We start from the raw sequence: 13,284 nt of genomic DNA, 5'->3' as shown, positions 1-13,284 counted from the left end.
ACTGCCTCATTCACTCAGCTACATTCCCTACCGTGTCTCTAATACTTCATGCTGTGACTTCATGTGAAAATGCAATGCTCTGATGGTCAATCTGTCAGAAGGCAGGGTGGTGACAGCAGTGTTGTCACCCAGATGGATGGTCCTGCCCTCAGCTGAGCAACAAATTCTATAAGTGCACTCCTCAGGAGCACCAATGCTCATTTTGACTCCCAGCTTTGCAACGCCTTGAGATTCTTCCCCCTGCCCCCTCCCCTAATCTTGATTTCAGTGGTTTATCAAAATGAAATTAAACTGCACGTATCCTCTTGCCACATGTGGTGCTTATGACTTCTCCCGAGTTAAAATCCCATGTCAAACTAAATGAAACTGGGAGAAAGCAGGGATCCAGGGAAGACGGTGTGATGCATCCTCCACTCCTGCAGGAGAAACATTCATTGAGGGAGAGGCTGGATGAGAGCTCTGCATCTCCTTGGTCCAATCCTCTACACCTTCCATTATTCCTCCAAAGGACTCTCAGTGGCACACTTTACCCAAACCTCCACAGGGTGCTTGAAGAAAAAAATAATAGCACCAATATATTTTTCCCAGCTGAGCCTGGAGATGAGCAGTAAATCAGTCTTGGAGCATTTCTCATTTAAAGAAATTGGATTTCTTTCTATTTGCTCTGCCTGTTGAACTGGGGCCACAAAAGGCAGAGATAACACAGAGGGAAGGCTGCAGCTGCTGTGTGTGGCCATCGAGGATGCTTCCCAAGCACACATCTCATTCCTCATCATGCCAAGTGGGCTCCCAGGTCACAGCCCACAGGGAGAAGTTGGTGGAGATGAACCTGATGTGCTATTCCAGAGAGGAAAGAAACAGCAATTTCAGGACCTGTCTCTGCCTTCTGCTTGCTCAGGACTGTTTGCTGGGACAGGACACTCTGGGCATGGCAGCAGACAGGACTGCTCCTTTTCTGCTCAGCATAAAATCCCAATTTTGCCAATTTCAGACTGCAGGATGACTGTACTCATAGCAAGTCTCCAAAGATTACAAACTGCAGCACCTACAAACACCACCCAAGCAGTTGGCTTTCATCATCACCACAGCACTGAGTGACATCACCTGTTAAAACATGAATAAGGATGCACTGGAGACCTGGTTACCTCTTGCCACATCATCAAGACAAACACTAAGGTACAGGGAGGTAAAAGACTAAGAGAACAATTTGTTCCAGTACAAAAGTGCTGAATTTGGTCTTAAACACTGACATTTTGGTTCAGAACAGGAATCAAACATTTTAAGTTACCCCTAGTGCAGACCATCTCTGATATTATTTAGGGTTGCAGTGCAAACAGCCTCCAGATATATAATTATATGTCTCATGAAAATCATCTGGTCAAGACCCACTTCCACTTTTTCCCTGGCATCCAGAGACATTTTTGACCCACCTGCAGCAAGTGTGGACACTACAGATCTTTTATGTCCTCTATTCCTAAGCAAAAACACCATCTTGTGTGCAACATAATAAAAACACAAATGGAGATAGACAAAAAGAAAAACAACCCAAGCCTGACAAGTCAACTCTCCTCCTTTGGGATAGTATTTCCAACTTTCTCTTCCTGGGGGTGAAAGCTCAGCAGCATTCACCAAGATCTTCCAAGCCCTGAGTGACTTTTTGGCATTTTAGCTGAACCAGTGAGACCCCAAACTTCCTGATGGAGACCAAGAAACACCCCTGCTTTCAAAACCTCCCAGCTTGCCTGCATTCTTCCCCCAAACTCTTTTCAAACAGCAAGACCAACCTGCACTCCAGTGGAGAAACAGCTTTCCATCCCTCTCCAGTTCTCTCCTACCCCTTTTGTTTTTCTGTTGTGCTCATTTCCTTCTACATGCCCATCACAGGTTGATTAATAGTGATCACATCCCCTTCACAGGCTGATTAATAGTGATCACATCCCTTTCACAGGTTGATTAATAGTGATCTTAGATGACCAGCTGTGTAGTAATTCAGGCTTTTACACCATGACAACACACACATTTTACTAGAAAACTTTTTGCTGACTGCTCCCACTCCTGACATCCAGCAAGACATTCTGGACAGAGGTCCCAGCTATAAAATTCACATGTTCTTCGGCTGCCAGAAAGGGAATTTGGTGACAGTACAATTCATTCATTTATTTAATGATCTTAATGTCAGCCTGAGTGGATAAAGTATGCTTTGGCTTCAGCAGCAGCCATGGGGATCCTGCCAAGGGCCGGCAACAATTGTTTCGGTGGCTGCCTGCAACCCCAGGTACCACTGCAACAAAATGTTCAACTTTTTTTTTTTTTTTCTTTTTTTGTTTTTTTGTTTTTTTTTTTTTTGGAGGGGAAGGGAATAATAACCTCAGAACCAAGTGTTTAAACCAAGTTATTTGTGGAGATGAACTTTTTTTTTAAAGTGTTTTGGCAAGGTAATGGACACAATTAAGCTGAACAGCTTCAGCTCATCAGAAGTTACACTTTGCAATATTTGCGTATCAACATAAATTACGTCCTTTCTTTCTTGTGAAGAGACAGACGTAAAAGCCCTTTGAAATCCACTTTAAAACACAACACTGACAGAAAAACATAAAGCCCAGGGTGCAGACAGGTTGACAGCTGAGTTATTTGCATTTTGGAAATCCAGAATACAAAAGGCAGAGCCCAGAAAAGGGAAGGATTCCAAGGGATCCCATCCAGTAACCAGGACTGGAATCTCTGCAAGCTCTGGTGAGAAAGGTGATGCAGACTGCAGCTTGCTTTATGTTCCACAGCAATCTGAACTCAGATGTCCCACCAGCTCTGGAAACAGAGCCTTCTACACAAACTTTGCTGCACTAACACCAGGCAGGAATCACCAGCTGGTGAAATCCCTCTCCCCCTGTATTCCAGAGCTTGAGATGCACCAGGAATTTCACATTAGAGCCACAACAAGCACGTTCTGAATGCTTTTTGACTTCAGTTTTTGACTTCCCCTCCCAGCCAATGATATAGGTTACCTACCTCAGCTATAGTGTCCTGCCAAAGTCCCTTTCAAATAGAGTACAGTCTGTCCAACTGGAAAACAAAGTGTCCAGTGTCAAGCCTACAGCACCCTGCACATCACCACCAACAAGAATTCAAGACTTCAGAAGGTTTTTGGGGCAGATTTCATTCTGAATTTCCCATCGGAGCTCTGCAGAAGACCTCGCAGTAGTCAGGAGTTGGAAGGGTTCAGTCTCACTGCTTAGTGGAAACATTTTTTAATAGACCTGTTCTTTCTTCAGGATGTTAGAAGCCTTCCATAATCAGTGGCTGAGTAAAAAATCAAAGCTGTATATAGTAGCACTAAAAAAAAAAATGTTTTCCTTTTTGATGCTTACAGGAAGAATCTCCCCCTTAAAAGTCTGAAAAGACCAAAGATTTCTTTCATTTTTGCTTTTTGGTCAAAGAGTATCATAAGCCCCCCCAAAATTCTGGTTTCAAGGCACAGTAATTTCTACGACTTCTTAATAACACATAAAAAAGAAGGCAATCTCCTCTTCAGGCTGCCATTAGCACTGCCATAGCATTAGTTGAAACGGATTTTCAAATGCCACCAATACCACATTTAAATGTGACTACTCTTAGTAATACAGCAACCTGCACACTCTTACACATAAATCAAACCAAAATAAAAACAATCATCATCTGCCAACCTGAGAGAATTGGTGCCATGTTTATTAGTTTCCACCCTGTCCAAACTCAGGGAAATCAGTGTTGAGATCTTTAACTGCATTAACTGTGTTACCACAGCACCAATATTTCCTCCCACCTCGAGGATCTATCATGTGAAGCCCACTCCCCTGGTAAGAGCAGGGATGGTCTTCATGTCTGTGCTCCAGTTTCTCCCATGCAGATACTTACAGGACCAGGAAAGTTTCATTCCTGCTGAGTTCAACCACTTGGAAAGGAGCAGCTGCTCCATGCACCTTGACAAGTCCTAACCCATTTCAACAATTCACCAACAGGTTTGGAGAATGCTACTGGTATTGGCCAAGGACTGGATAAGTTTTTCTTGCAGAATACACATTTTAGAAGCCACTATAGAATAGAAATATGTTAACTCTCATCCTGCTAGAGGATACACAAAGGTGTCACAACCAGCAACAAAAAAGCATTATTATTTTTGGTAGCAGATTTAAACCTGATACCATCTCAGTGGGGGGAAACTTGACCTTTTCTCTTCACCTCAGATGACCCCACAGTAAAAAAAAAAAAAAAAAAAAAAAGTAAAAAACAATTTTTAAGGTACAATCAGAATAGGGATCATATAATTTTCCTTTCAGGAAAGAAAAAAAATGCTGTCCCATTAACCTATTTACATGCCCAGCAGCAATTTGACTCAAGTCCCATCAGCAGCAGCATGCCATCACCTACTACGAAACGAGAGAGCACATTCCGGGACATCTTCCAGAAGTGTATAATAAAACATAAGAATAACATGGACTAGAAAATTTCACTAGCCTAAAAGCTTATTTTGCTCTCGTTTCATAGAATCCTAGAATGGGCTGGGTTGGAAGGGACCTCAGAGCTCATCAAGTCCAACCCTTGATCCACTCCCGCTCCAGTTCCCAGCCCATGGCACTGAGTGCCACATCCAGGCTCTTTTGAAATATCTCCAGGGATGGAGAATCCACCCCTTCCCTGGGCAGCCCATTCCAATGCCTGATCACCCTCTCCAGAAAGAAATTCTTTCTCATGTCCAACCTAAACCTCCCCTGGCACAACTTGAGACCTCTTGTGCCCTCTTGTCTTGCTGAGGGTTGCCTGGGAAAAGAGCCCAACCCCCCCCTGGCTCCAACCTCCTTTCAGGGAGTTGGAGAGAGTGATGAGGTCTCCCCTGAGCCTCCTCTTCTCCAGCCTCAACACCCCCAGCTCCCTCAGCCCTTCCTCACAGGACTTGTGCTGGATCCCTTCACAGCCTCCTTGCTCTTCTCTGGACCTGCTCCAGCACCTCAATCTCCTTCCTGAGCTGAGGGGCCCAGAACTGGATGCAGGACTTGAGGTGTGGCCTCACCAGAGCTGAGTCTTTGATCCTTTCCTTTTTTAGGAATTCATTCTATTTTCCAGCTGTTCTATATCATCCTTTCCTATTTGGGAGGCAAAACCAAATCCACTGTTGTACACTGGAGAAGTTCTTGGAATTACCCTCAAGTGTCCAACACAATACTATGAGAAGTCACACCAACAATAATCCCTCAAATAAAGAAAAATTAATTCCCCTGCTTTCCCCAGACCACAGAGCACACAGCTTACCCACCCACACCTTCATGCCCTGTAAGAAACACCAGTTTTCTCTTCCCCATCCATTCCAGCAAAGCCTTTGCAGTTGCTAACACCCATATTCAAGTCACAAATAAAGTTCCCTACTAAAGAAATGCCTGTAAAACAGTGATACTACCCATCTATAATTCCCCAGAGTAAAAATTCCAGCAACTCTAATCATATTAACGGATTTACACACAACTAAACTTGACAGCTGACTAGCCCTGAAATTGCTGGATTAAGGAGAAAAAGAAAATATAGGTTGCCATCAACTTCTAAAGAGAGATCTTCACTGCTCAACTCCTACTATGAAATAAAAACAGAGCAAATGCACCAGCTCGACACATCCCAACATTTGCTAGAGACATGAAAGAGCCTTTCAGCCCTAAAATGATGGACAAAATCCACACACACAGATGAAAATCCTTCTGCATCCCAGCATCTAAAAGGGAAGTTATTTGTCCTAAGTCTCCAGTTACTCTTTCACTAGCTGCCTACCCGAGATAAAAACACCAACTGTGTTCCAAAATCAGTTCTGCACATTAAATACATCTACATTTCAAGGGCTGGAGTAACCTACTCTTGCAGACTCCTGCCAGAGAACACAAAATCATGTCCTCAGCTATGAGAAGAAAGTAAGTTATCTGAAATCCCATTTTTGGAAGAATGGTTTTGTCCAAGACATTTCACCACAAAAATCTTACAAAGCTGGTAAAGTGACATATCTGAGCTATAACATTATTAGCTTTTGTCATTAAATAAATTAAGGCTATTTCTGCTTGAAAGACTGCTAAGATGTGCCAAGGCCGGGGAACATCAACAGGGGAGATGGCAGAGAGGTCTAAAAGCACTTAATTTTTTGGCAATATGCTCACAAACCCGTGCCTGTTCCTCCCCTGCAGAAGAGCAACTAAGGCAGAGCACCCTGGAAGGGCTCTCTGCTTTCAGAAGCATCTCTCCTGCTGCATTCCCACCCAAGATGTACCATTTCCACAGCTTCAGGCACTTCCAAACGGAAGCACCTCTCAGGCAACACCACTGCCCTTTCCTACCCTTCATTCATCCCAGATCCCAGAGAGATCCCTCCTAAACTCAAAGACAAAGAGCAAGGAATGCCTCTGATCTCAGCCCAGTTCCTGCCCACCACTCATTCCATGACCAAACACCATTCCCCTGGAGTGGCTGCTACTTGGGACCTCCAAACATGCATTTCAGCTCCAGTTCAAGGTCAGAGCTGCCCAGAAGCCAGAGCTGATCCACCCAAGGCACAGGGAGGCAACAGCACTTTACACAAAAGTCACGATCACTCTCTTCAAGCTGACTTTTATACCCAAGCAGCTTTCTAATTCATGAATCCTCATCTTCTGACAGAGAACAGAGGCTCTGCATCACATACTCTGGGAAAAGGTCACTCACAGAAACAAGCAGGGAGGGAAGAGGCACTGGCTCCAAACTCCCAGAGGGTACCACAGTGACCCAGAGACCCTGATCCTTCAGTGCATGCTGAAGATGCTCTCCTCAGAGAAATTCTTGGGCACTTTCCCCTCCAGCTCAACTCTTTGGTCACTAAGAGAAAACAGAAAATCCCACACACCCAAATCCTCCTCAGCAGTCTTAATTTAACTAGAAGATTACCAGCGGAGGCCTGCTCCAACAGCCCAACCTGACCTGCATCCCAACACCAAGTAAACACTGCCAGGAACTCACCCCAAATTCCTGAAAGTGATCCTGCATTTCTTGCCATTCTCCTGAGCTTCTGGGAAGCTGCTTGCATCCACAAGATGCCACCCAACAGAGCAGGAACCAGCACACCACTCTCTGAAATGGGACTACAGCAGTTAGCTGAAGCAAGCCAGGAAAAACTGAAGCAGCCACTCAACCCCTGAGGTGACATTAGCAAAACCCAAGTTTCCATGCACAGTGATGATGTACTTCCCACAGAAATCCCCCCAAGCCCTGACCCTTCCCTCTCTGCTTCTCTAAAATGGAATTAGAAGTGGGAAAAGAAAGATTTTTAATGAGAGTCTGTCAAAACCCACCCTGAGCCTGCTACAACTGCCCTGCTGCAATAACCTGAGAGCACCCGTGTCCTGAGACACCCCATCCCACACCAAAACAGCCACAGGGATGTATTAAGGTCAAGTTTACTGCTGCCTGCACAGAGAGAATCGACAACCAGGAAGCTGAACTCCCTCCAAATGCAAGGAAGTTTGGAAAAGAAAACAAAAACCTACTGACACCAGCCCAGAGCCCAGGATGGCTCTGATTTGGCTCCAGTGTTAAATTAACCCTGAAGGGGCAGCAGCCATGCAAGGTTCCCTCAGGTCACCACAAATCAATCTGTTTGTTTGTCCTTCAGAGTATAATGTTTGCCCATGTCTGGGCTGGGGCCATGAAGAAACTGGTGACCTAATTATATCGATCCACAAAATTTATTCCCAGCATGGAGACTTTAAAAAGAGCAGCTTAAGGTAATACACACAAAAAATACTCTTAAATGGGAGTGTGAGAGAGAGTAAAGAAACAGAGAGTAGTTTCATATGCTTCAGAAGTACCATCAAGTGAAAAGCTTGCAGCCCAGAACATACCTTTGTTATTTCATATTTTTATGGAAAAAGCCTTGCTACAGAACAACCTACCTCATCTGGAATGTATTTCTGAGAAGCAGCCTAAAAGCCAAAGCAAAGGTGGGCAGCTTGGGATTTAGTTTTGATTCTGTCCCTCTCTGTGTATCGTTTCACATCATTACACCCTCCCCTGTCCATCCCTCACGAGTAAGGCTTAGAATTGAACTGAAGAATTTGTCCATACTGACAACTTTTTGAATACAGTATCTGCCTAGAATCACTTTGGATTGAATACTCACCACTAGCAGAGCCACTCAGTTATCCCAACTTACTTTCACTCAAAAATTTTAACTTCTTGAAGCCACTGTTATGGAAATTTCTAAAAGCTGTCTTGTCTTAAAGCAGCTTCAGTAAATTCCTATTCATCACATAGCAACATTTCTGTTTGTTGTGTCCCTCACTCTCCAACTTTGCTTTCTTTCAAGATAGATTTTTTTAAAAAACTTCTTCCTCCTCTATTTTCCTCTTCCCTCGTTAACAAATGCATGTGAAGTAATTGGCTCTTAAGTAATTGGTTCTTTTACATGTACAGTTCTCTCTCACCCAATTCTTTTTTTCAATTATACAGATAACTGTTTTATTTCATGATGCATTAAGTACTAAAACCACACATATTGCCAAGGACACAAAGTTTACCACTCGGAAGCTGTTCTAATTTTAAAAGCCCAAGTCAGAGGCTCAATCTACCTATTAACATAAAATAATCCTTCACATAAACAAATAAACCCTCGCACTGCCATGAGAAAGAGTCCTTGCAGCACCCTGCTTACTATGAGCTGCCAGAAGAAACCTGCAACAATACTTTCATCTGCTGCAGGGTAACTCTGTCTCAACAGTCGTATCAAAACAGAAAAAAAAAAGAAACCAAACAGAGCTAAAAATAAGGCTGAACTCAGATGACCCTCTGCACTCCAGTAAATCACACATGAACTGTGCTCCCCAAGCCTCACTTTTGCAGCAGCACTTAGAAAAGGTAACAGCTTTTGTTTATTCTCTGGAAGCACAGACAAGTTTTAGTGGAGTAAGGGAAAAAAAAAAAAAAAAAAGAAAAAAAAGAGCCAGGACACCTGAATACAGCTCACCCAAAAGGTATCAAGAACACATTGTGTGGATGTATTACAAGGAGAGATTACTAGAACTCAAGGAGGGATACTGATCAAACACAGTACAGTTCAGAACAGGCATGGCTATAAATAAAAATTAAGGCTATCCCCATCTTAAGCTCCCCCACATCTGTAACTTGTCACACACACATAACACTCCTCTGTTCCTCTTGCTCTGCACATCCAGGTGGATCCCCACAATGGGACAGGCTGCCACACCACCTCCAGCTCCTTTAGGGTCTTGCCCACTATTTCCAAGGTTTTTATTTTAAGGCTGTGCTCAGAGGTAAGCCCAAACTTCATCACTCACACGTGCAAGACATTTTGTGACAAGAGCCACCAAAAGCAACAGCATCCTCCTGCCTGAGCTAGGACAGCACAGCTGCTCCTGCAAACCACCACCAAGGTCGTCCTCACCAGTGCTGGAGAAGTCACTCAAGTCCCTTCACGGTGCTTTTAATGATTGTTTGAAAAGAAAAGTGCTTCAGAAATCCCGGCACACTCCTAATCCCAGACCCAGGCAAACTTCAACCCTTCAACTGTCAAGCATCACGTTTCCCAGTAAAAAAATAATTAAAAAAAGAGAATAATTTCCAGACAAACCAGCACCTTGCTGGGAAGATCAACTAAGTGTGGACTCCATAGGTACATGCTGGCCGACATTCCCACTGTAACACTTGGCACATCACTCAAAACTGAGCAGAATTTCCCGAGCAAAAACAGTCTCACTTAACACCACCCCCCTGACTTGGTCATGACAGCATCTTTGAACTTTTTTTTCCCGAAGAAAGCACGCACCGGGATTACAAAACAGCACAAGCTATCCAAAAAAACACCCGGCGGAGAGTCCGTCCCTCCCAGCACCCTCTGAAATCTTCAGAGATTTTTCACTTGACCCAAACAAATCTGTAACGTCAACAGTCTCATGATTTAAGCAACGCATTTGTGGTCATGGCAAGAATGACTCTTGCCGGAAGCTCAAGAAAACAATGGACCTAAAACTTGATTATAAAAGGGCTCGGTTTTCCCACCTGAAAAATGAAAGTGAGAGCAATAAAATGCTTATACAGAGGGAAGGCGTTTCTGGAAGAGCAGAGGCATCATCACACAGCTGAGCCAGCCCTCAGCAACAAAACAAAACAACAACAAAACCTGCACTTCCACCTTCAAACCCACTGCTGGCCGCTGCCACCGATAAACAGCAAAAACACACTCCAGAACAGCACAATATTTCACTAAGTGTGTTTTTCACTCCTCTCTCCCCCCAAAACTTGCAACGGGGAAGGAAAAAAGCCACTCTGCCAGGGGATGCTGTCCCACACTGGAAACAAAACCTCAGGCAGGCAGGCAGGCGAGCTGGCCACCCCACTTTCCTGCTGATCCCTGCAGTATTTCCCTCCTGACTTGGGGCCTAGTCGCAGCAGAGAACCAAAGACCTTTAAAAAAAAAAAAAAAAAAAAACCCTTCGCAGCCAGAGCCGGCCGCTCTTTGTAGCCGGTGGCTGTTTGGGCGGTGGGATTTTTGGGGAGGGGGAACCTTCTCTTGCCCCCTATCACGGGTGGCCTCACCGAGGAAGCTGCTGGCTCAGCGTGACATTTCACCTGAGGTTTATTTTCCACCGGCCAAGTAAGAAAGAAATACGGAAAAAGAAAATAAAATCACATGAAAAGCAGCCCCGGCTGGAAAAACCTGGGTTTAAATTCACCGAGAGAAAAAAATATAAAAAATAACAACAAAACCGATGCACTTACCTGACTGAAGGCAAAACTGAGGAGCGATTGATAATTAAAAGTTTACCCTTGGGGGTCACCGCGGCTCGGGGAGGGGGGGGGGATGTTGGCTGGGGGTCCCTCTATCTCCCGGGGGGGTAATGGGGTGAACCCCCAAACCAGTCCATTGCCGGAGGGGGGGGGGAGGCGGGGTGAGGCACCCCTTTTCCCCCACCCCCCCAGCAGGTGCAGCCCCCCCTTTGCGGAGGGGGACCCCACACACACACACACACAAACACAAACACACAAGAAGGACCGGGGAGCCCCCAACCGCCACCCCGCGCGGGTCGCCCCCTCCCCACACCCCCACCCACCCCCACTGCGGCTCTGAGGGGGCCCCCGCGACCCCTCACCCCCCACCCCTCCGGGCCCCGCTCGCTGAGGGGAAGGGGCTGCCGTCCGCACACCCCCCCGGGGCAAAGGATACTGCTGGGGCGGTTGGGGCGGCAAGGCCCTGATGGTGGGGTGAGGCGCCGGCGCCGCCGCCGGGTGAGGGGGAGCCGGGGGGGGAGGCGGCCCCGCCGCCGCTGCCGCCGCCGCCCCGCTCCCGGGGCCGGTCCCCGCCGCCGCCGCCGCGCCGGGTTTCAAAGCCGCCTTCTGCGGTAAACTCATCGCCAAGCGGAGCCACCACCCCCCGGCGGGGAGCGGGGCCGGGGCCGGGGGGGAGCCGGGGAGCGGGCCGGGGGCCGGTGCGGCGGCCGGGGCAGCGCGGCGGGCCGGCACCGGCGCCGGTCTCCGTGACAACGCGCCTCCCGGAGGGCTCGGCGCGGGGAGGGGACGGGAGAGGGGCCGGCGGGGAGGGGAGGGGGGGAGGCGGCTCAGGCCGCGCTGCTCATGAGCCGCCGGCGGCGGGGGGTCTCGGTCCCCCTCCCCGGGGGCAGCGGAGCCCTTCGCGGTGGCGGCTCTCGGGCGATGCCGGCGGATTTTCCTCACTGAAGTAGCGGAGCATCAAACATGGCGCTGCGGCCGCCTCCAGCAGTCCGGCAGGACGGACGCTCGGGCGCCTTCGGGCCGCTCCGGAGCCGTTCGGCCCACCGGCGCTCGGCAACCTTCGGCTCTTTCCGGAGCCTCTCGCTGGCGAGCGGCCTTCGGAAAACCTCGGCTTCTTCCGGAGACCTTCGCGGGCGCACGCGTCCTCCTCACCGTGTTCCCCCGCGCTCCCTCCCTCCGCGCTCGGCCCGGCACCTCCCGTGACCCCCTAGATCGGGAAACTTCGTCTGTTTCCGGAGACCGAGAGCGTGAGGGAGTTCGGGAAGCTTCGGATAGGCTCGGAGGAGGGATTCCCGCCCAGGCGGGAGGCGCTCGGCGCTCTTCGGAGCCTCTCGGGAGCGTCGGGGCCGCAGCTTCGGGCGCTTTCGGAGCGGCCCGGAGAGACTTCGGCTGCGCTCGGCTGTGAAGGAGCAGCCTCGGCTGTAAGGGGGCGTCGGGCAGCTCCTACCTCACTGCGGGCCCGAGCGCCTTTCCCCAGCCCCAACACTGCACCCCAGCCCCGTTGCCTGCCTTGCATCCCCCAGCCACATCCCAAGCTCCAGGGGCGGCTGGCAGCGGCAGCCCTGCAGCCCCTCATGAGGGCTGGCAGCCCTGAGGGTGACATGGCGACTGTGAGGGAGCCCATCTCTGAGCCGGCCCTGGGTGCAGCAGGCAGCTTTCTCACCCCCCTGCCCTGCTCCCTTTTCCCCCCAAGGGTCGCCCCACAGCCGCCATCTTCAGCGTTTCAGGGCCAAGCTGCAACCTCTCTCCTGGCGAGCACCGCGGGGCTGAGCCTGGCAGGGGCAGAGGCGGCTTGTGCTGTCTCAGGTAGATAAAAAAGACCTCAGACCAGATTTCAAGCAACCTCTGGATTGTCCTGACTTGTCCCACCTCGCTGCTGGCTCCCGAGGGCTCATTCCAGCCCTCTGGCACCCACCAGCTCCCCGCACATCCCAGGGCATAGCGGCCTGGGGTACATCTGTACATCCCTGTCTGCTGCGGCTCAGAAGGAAGATAATACTTCTAAGCAATGAAAAACTTTTAAGACTTAAAAGCGTGTTTTATGAAAGTAAACAGCACTCGGTGTGTTCCGGCACTTGGCGAGTAACTGGTGCTGCAGCTGAGAGCTGATAGAAAAAAGATGGGGGTTTTGTACACTATGGAAAACCTACCCAAGGGACTACACCTATTGCTGTCTCAACAGCCCTATTTGTAAGCAGAAAAGAGGTTTGGAGTTTTAAAATACAAATCTGAAGGGTGAGGCTTGGTTGGGTCACTAGAGAAAAGCCCAACGGAGCACCCAGAGACCAAAAAAATAGTAGAAGGATCTTGAGTTCATTCTGCCTTTTGAGGCACTCAGAATTATTAAACAACTTGGTTTTTGTGCAGGTCTGGTTGAGGACGTGATGCCTATCCACAGAGACAGACCAGGTTGCTGCATCCCCCAAGGCTCGCCATCCTCTGAGGTGTCATCTCAGAAGAAAAGCTGCTGTGACCTGCCACAACACTTAAGCTCCTGTAGTGGCC

The 13,284-nt window shown here is 48.3% G+C and overlaps 1 protein-coding gene across 12 annotated transcripts in view; it reads right to left on the bottom strand.

Annotated features, from left to right (window-relative positions):
- EIF4G3 (eukaryotic translation initiation factor 4 gamma 3) overlaps positions 1 to 11,917 on the bottom strand; it is a 139,372-nt gene extending 127,455 nt beyond the window's left edge. For 5 of the 12 annotated variants that reach the window (XM_071767278.1, XM_071767281.1, XM_071767279.1 and 2 more), the window contains exon 1: positions 11,216 to 11,862. In XM_071767278.1, coding sequence (XP_071623379.1) covers positions 11,216 to 11,400 — 185 coding nt within the window. In that variant the 5' untranslated portion in view covers positions 11,401 to 11,862. Of the gene's footprint in view, positions 1 to 11,215 lie in introns of all 12 variants that reach the window. The other 7 variants (XM_071767275.1, XM_071767276.1, XM_071767277.1 and 4 more) reach the window with 4 other exon arrangements.
- Between the last annotated feature and the right edge of the window lie 1,367 nt (positions 11,918 to 13,284).

This window comes from Heliangelus exortis, chromosome 23 (assembly GCF_036169615.1).
Source record: "Heliangelus exortis chromosome 23, bHelExo1.hap1, whole genome shotgun sequence".
Taxonomy (NCBI): domain Eukaryota; kingdom Metazoa; phylum Chordata; class Aves; order Apodiformes; family Trochilidae; genus Heliangelus; species Heliangelus exortis.
Note: the sequence above shows the minus strand (reverse complement) of the source record. Positions and strands in the feature narration are given on the sequence as shown.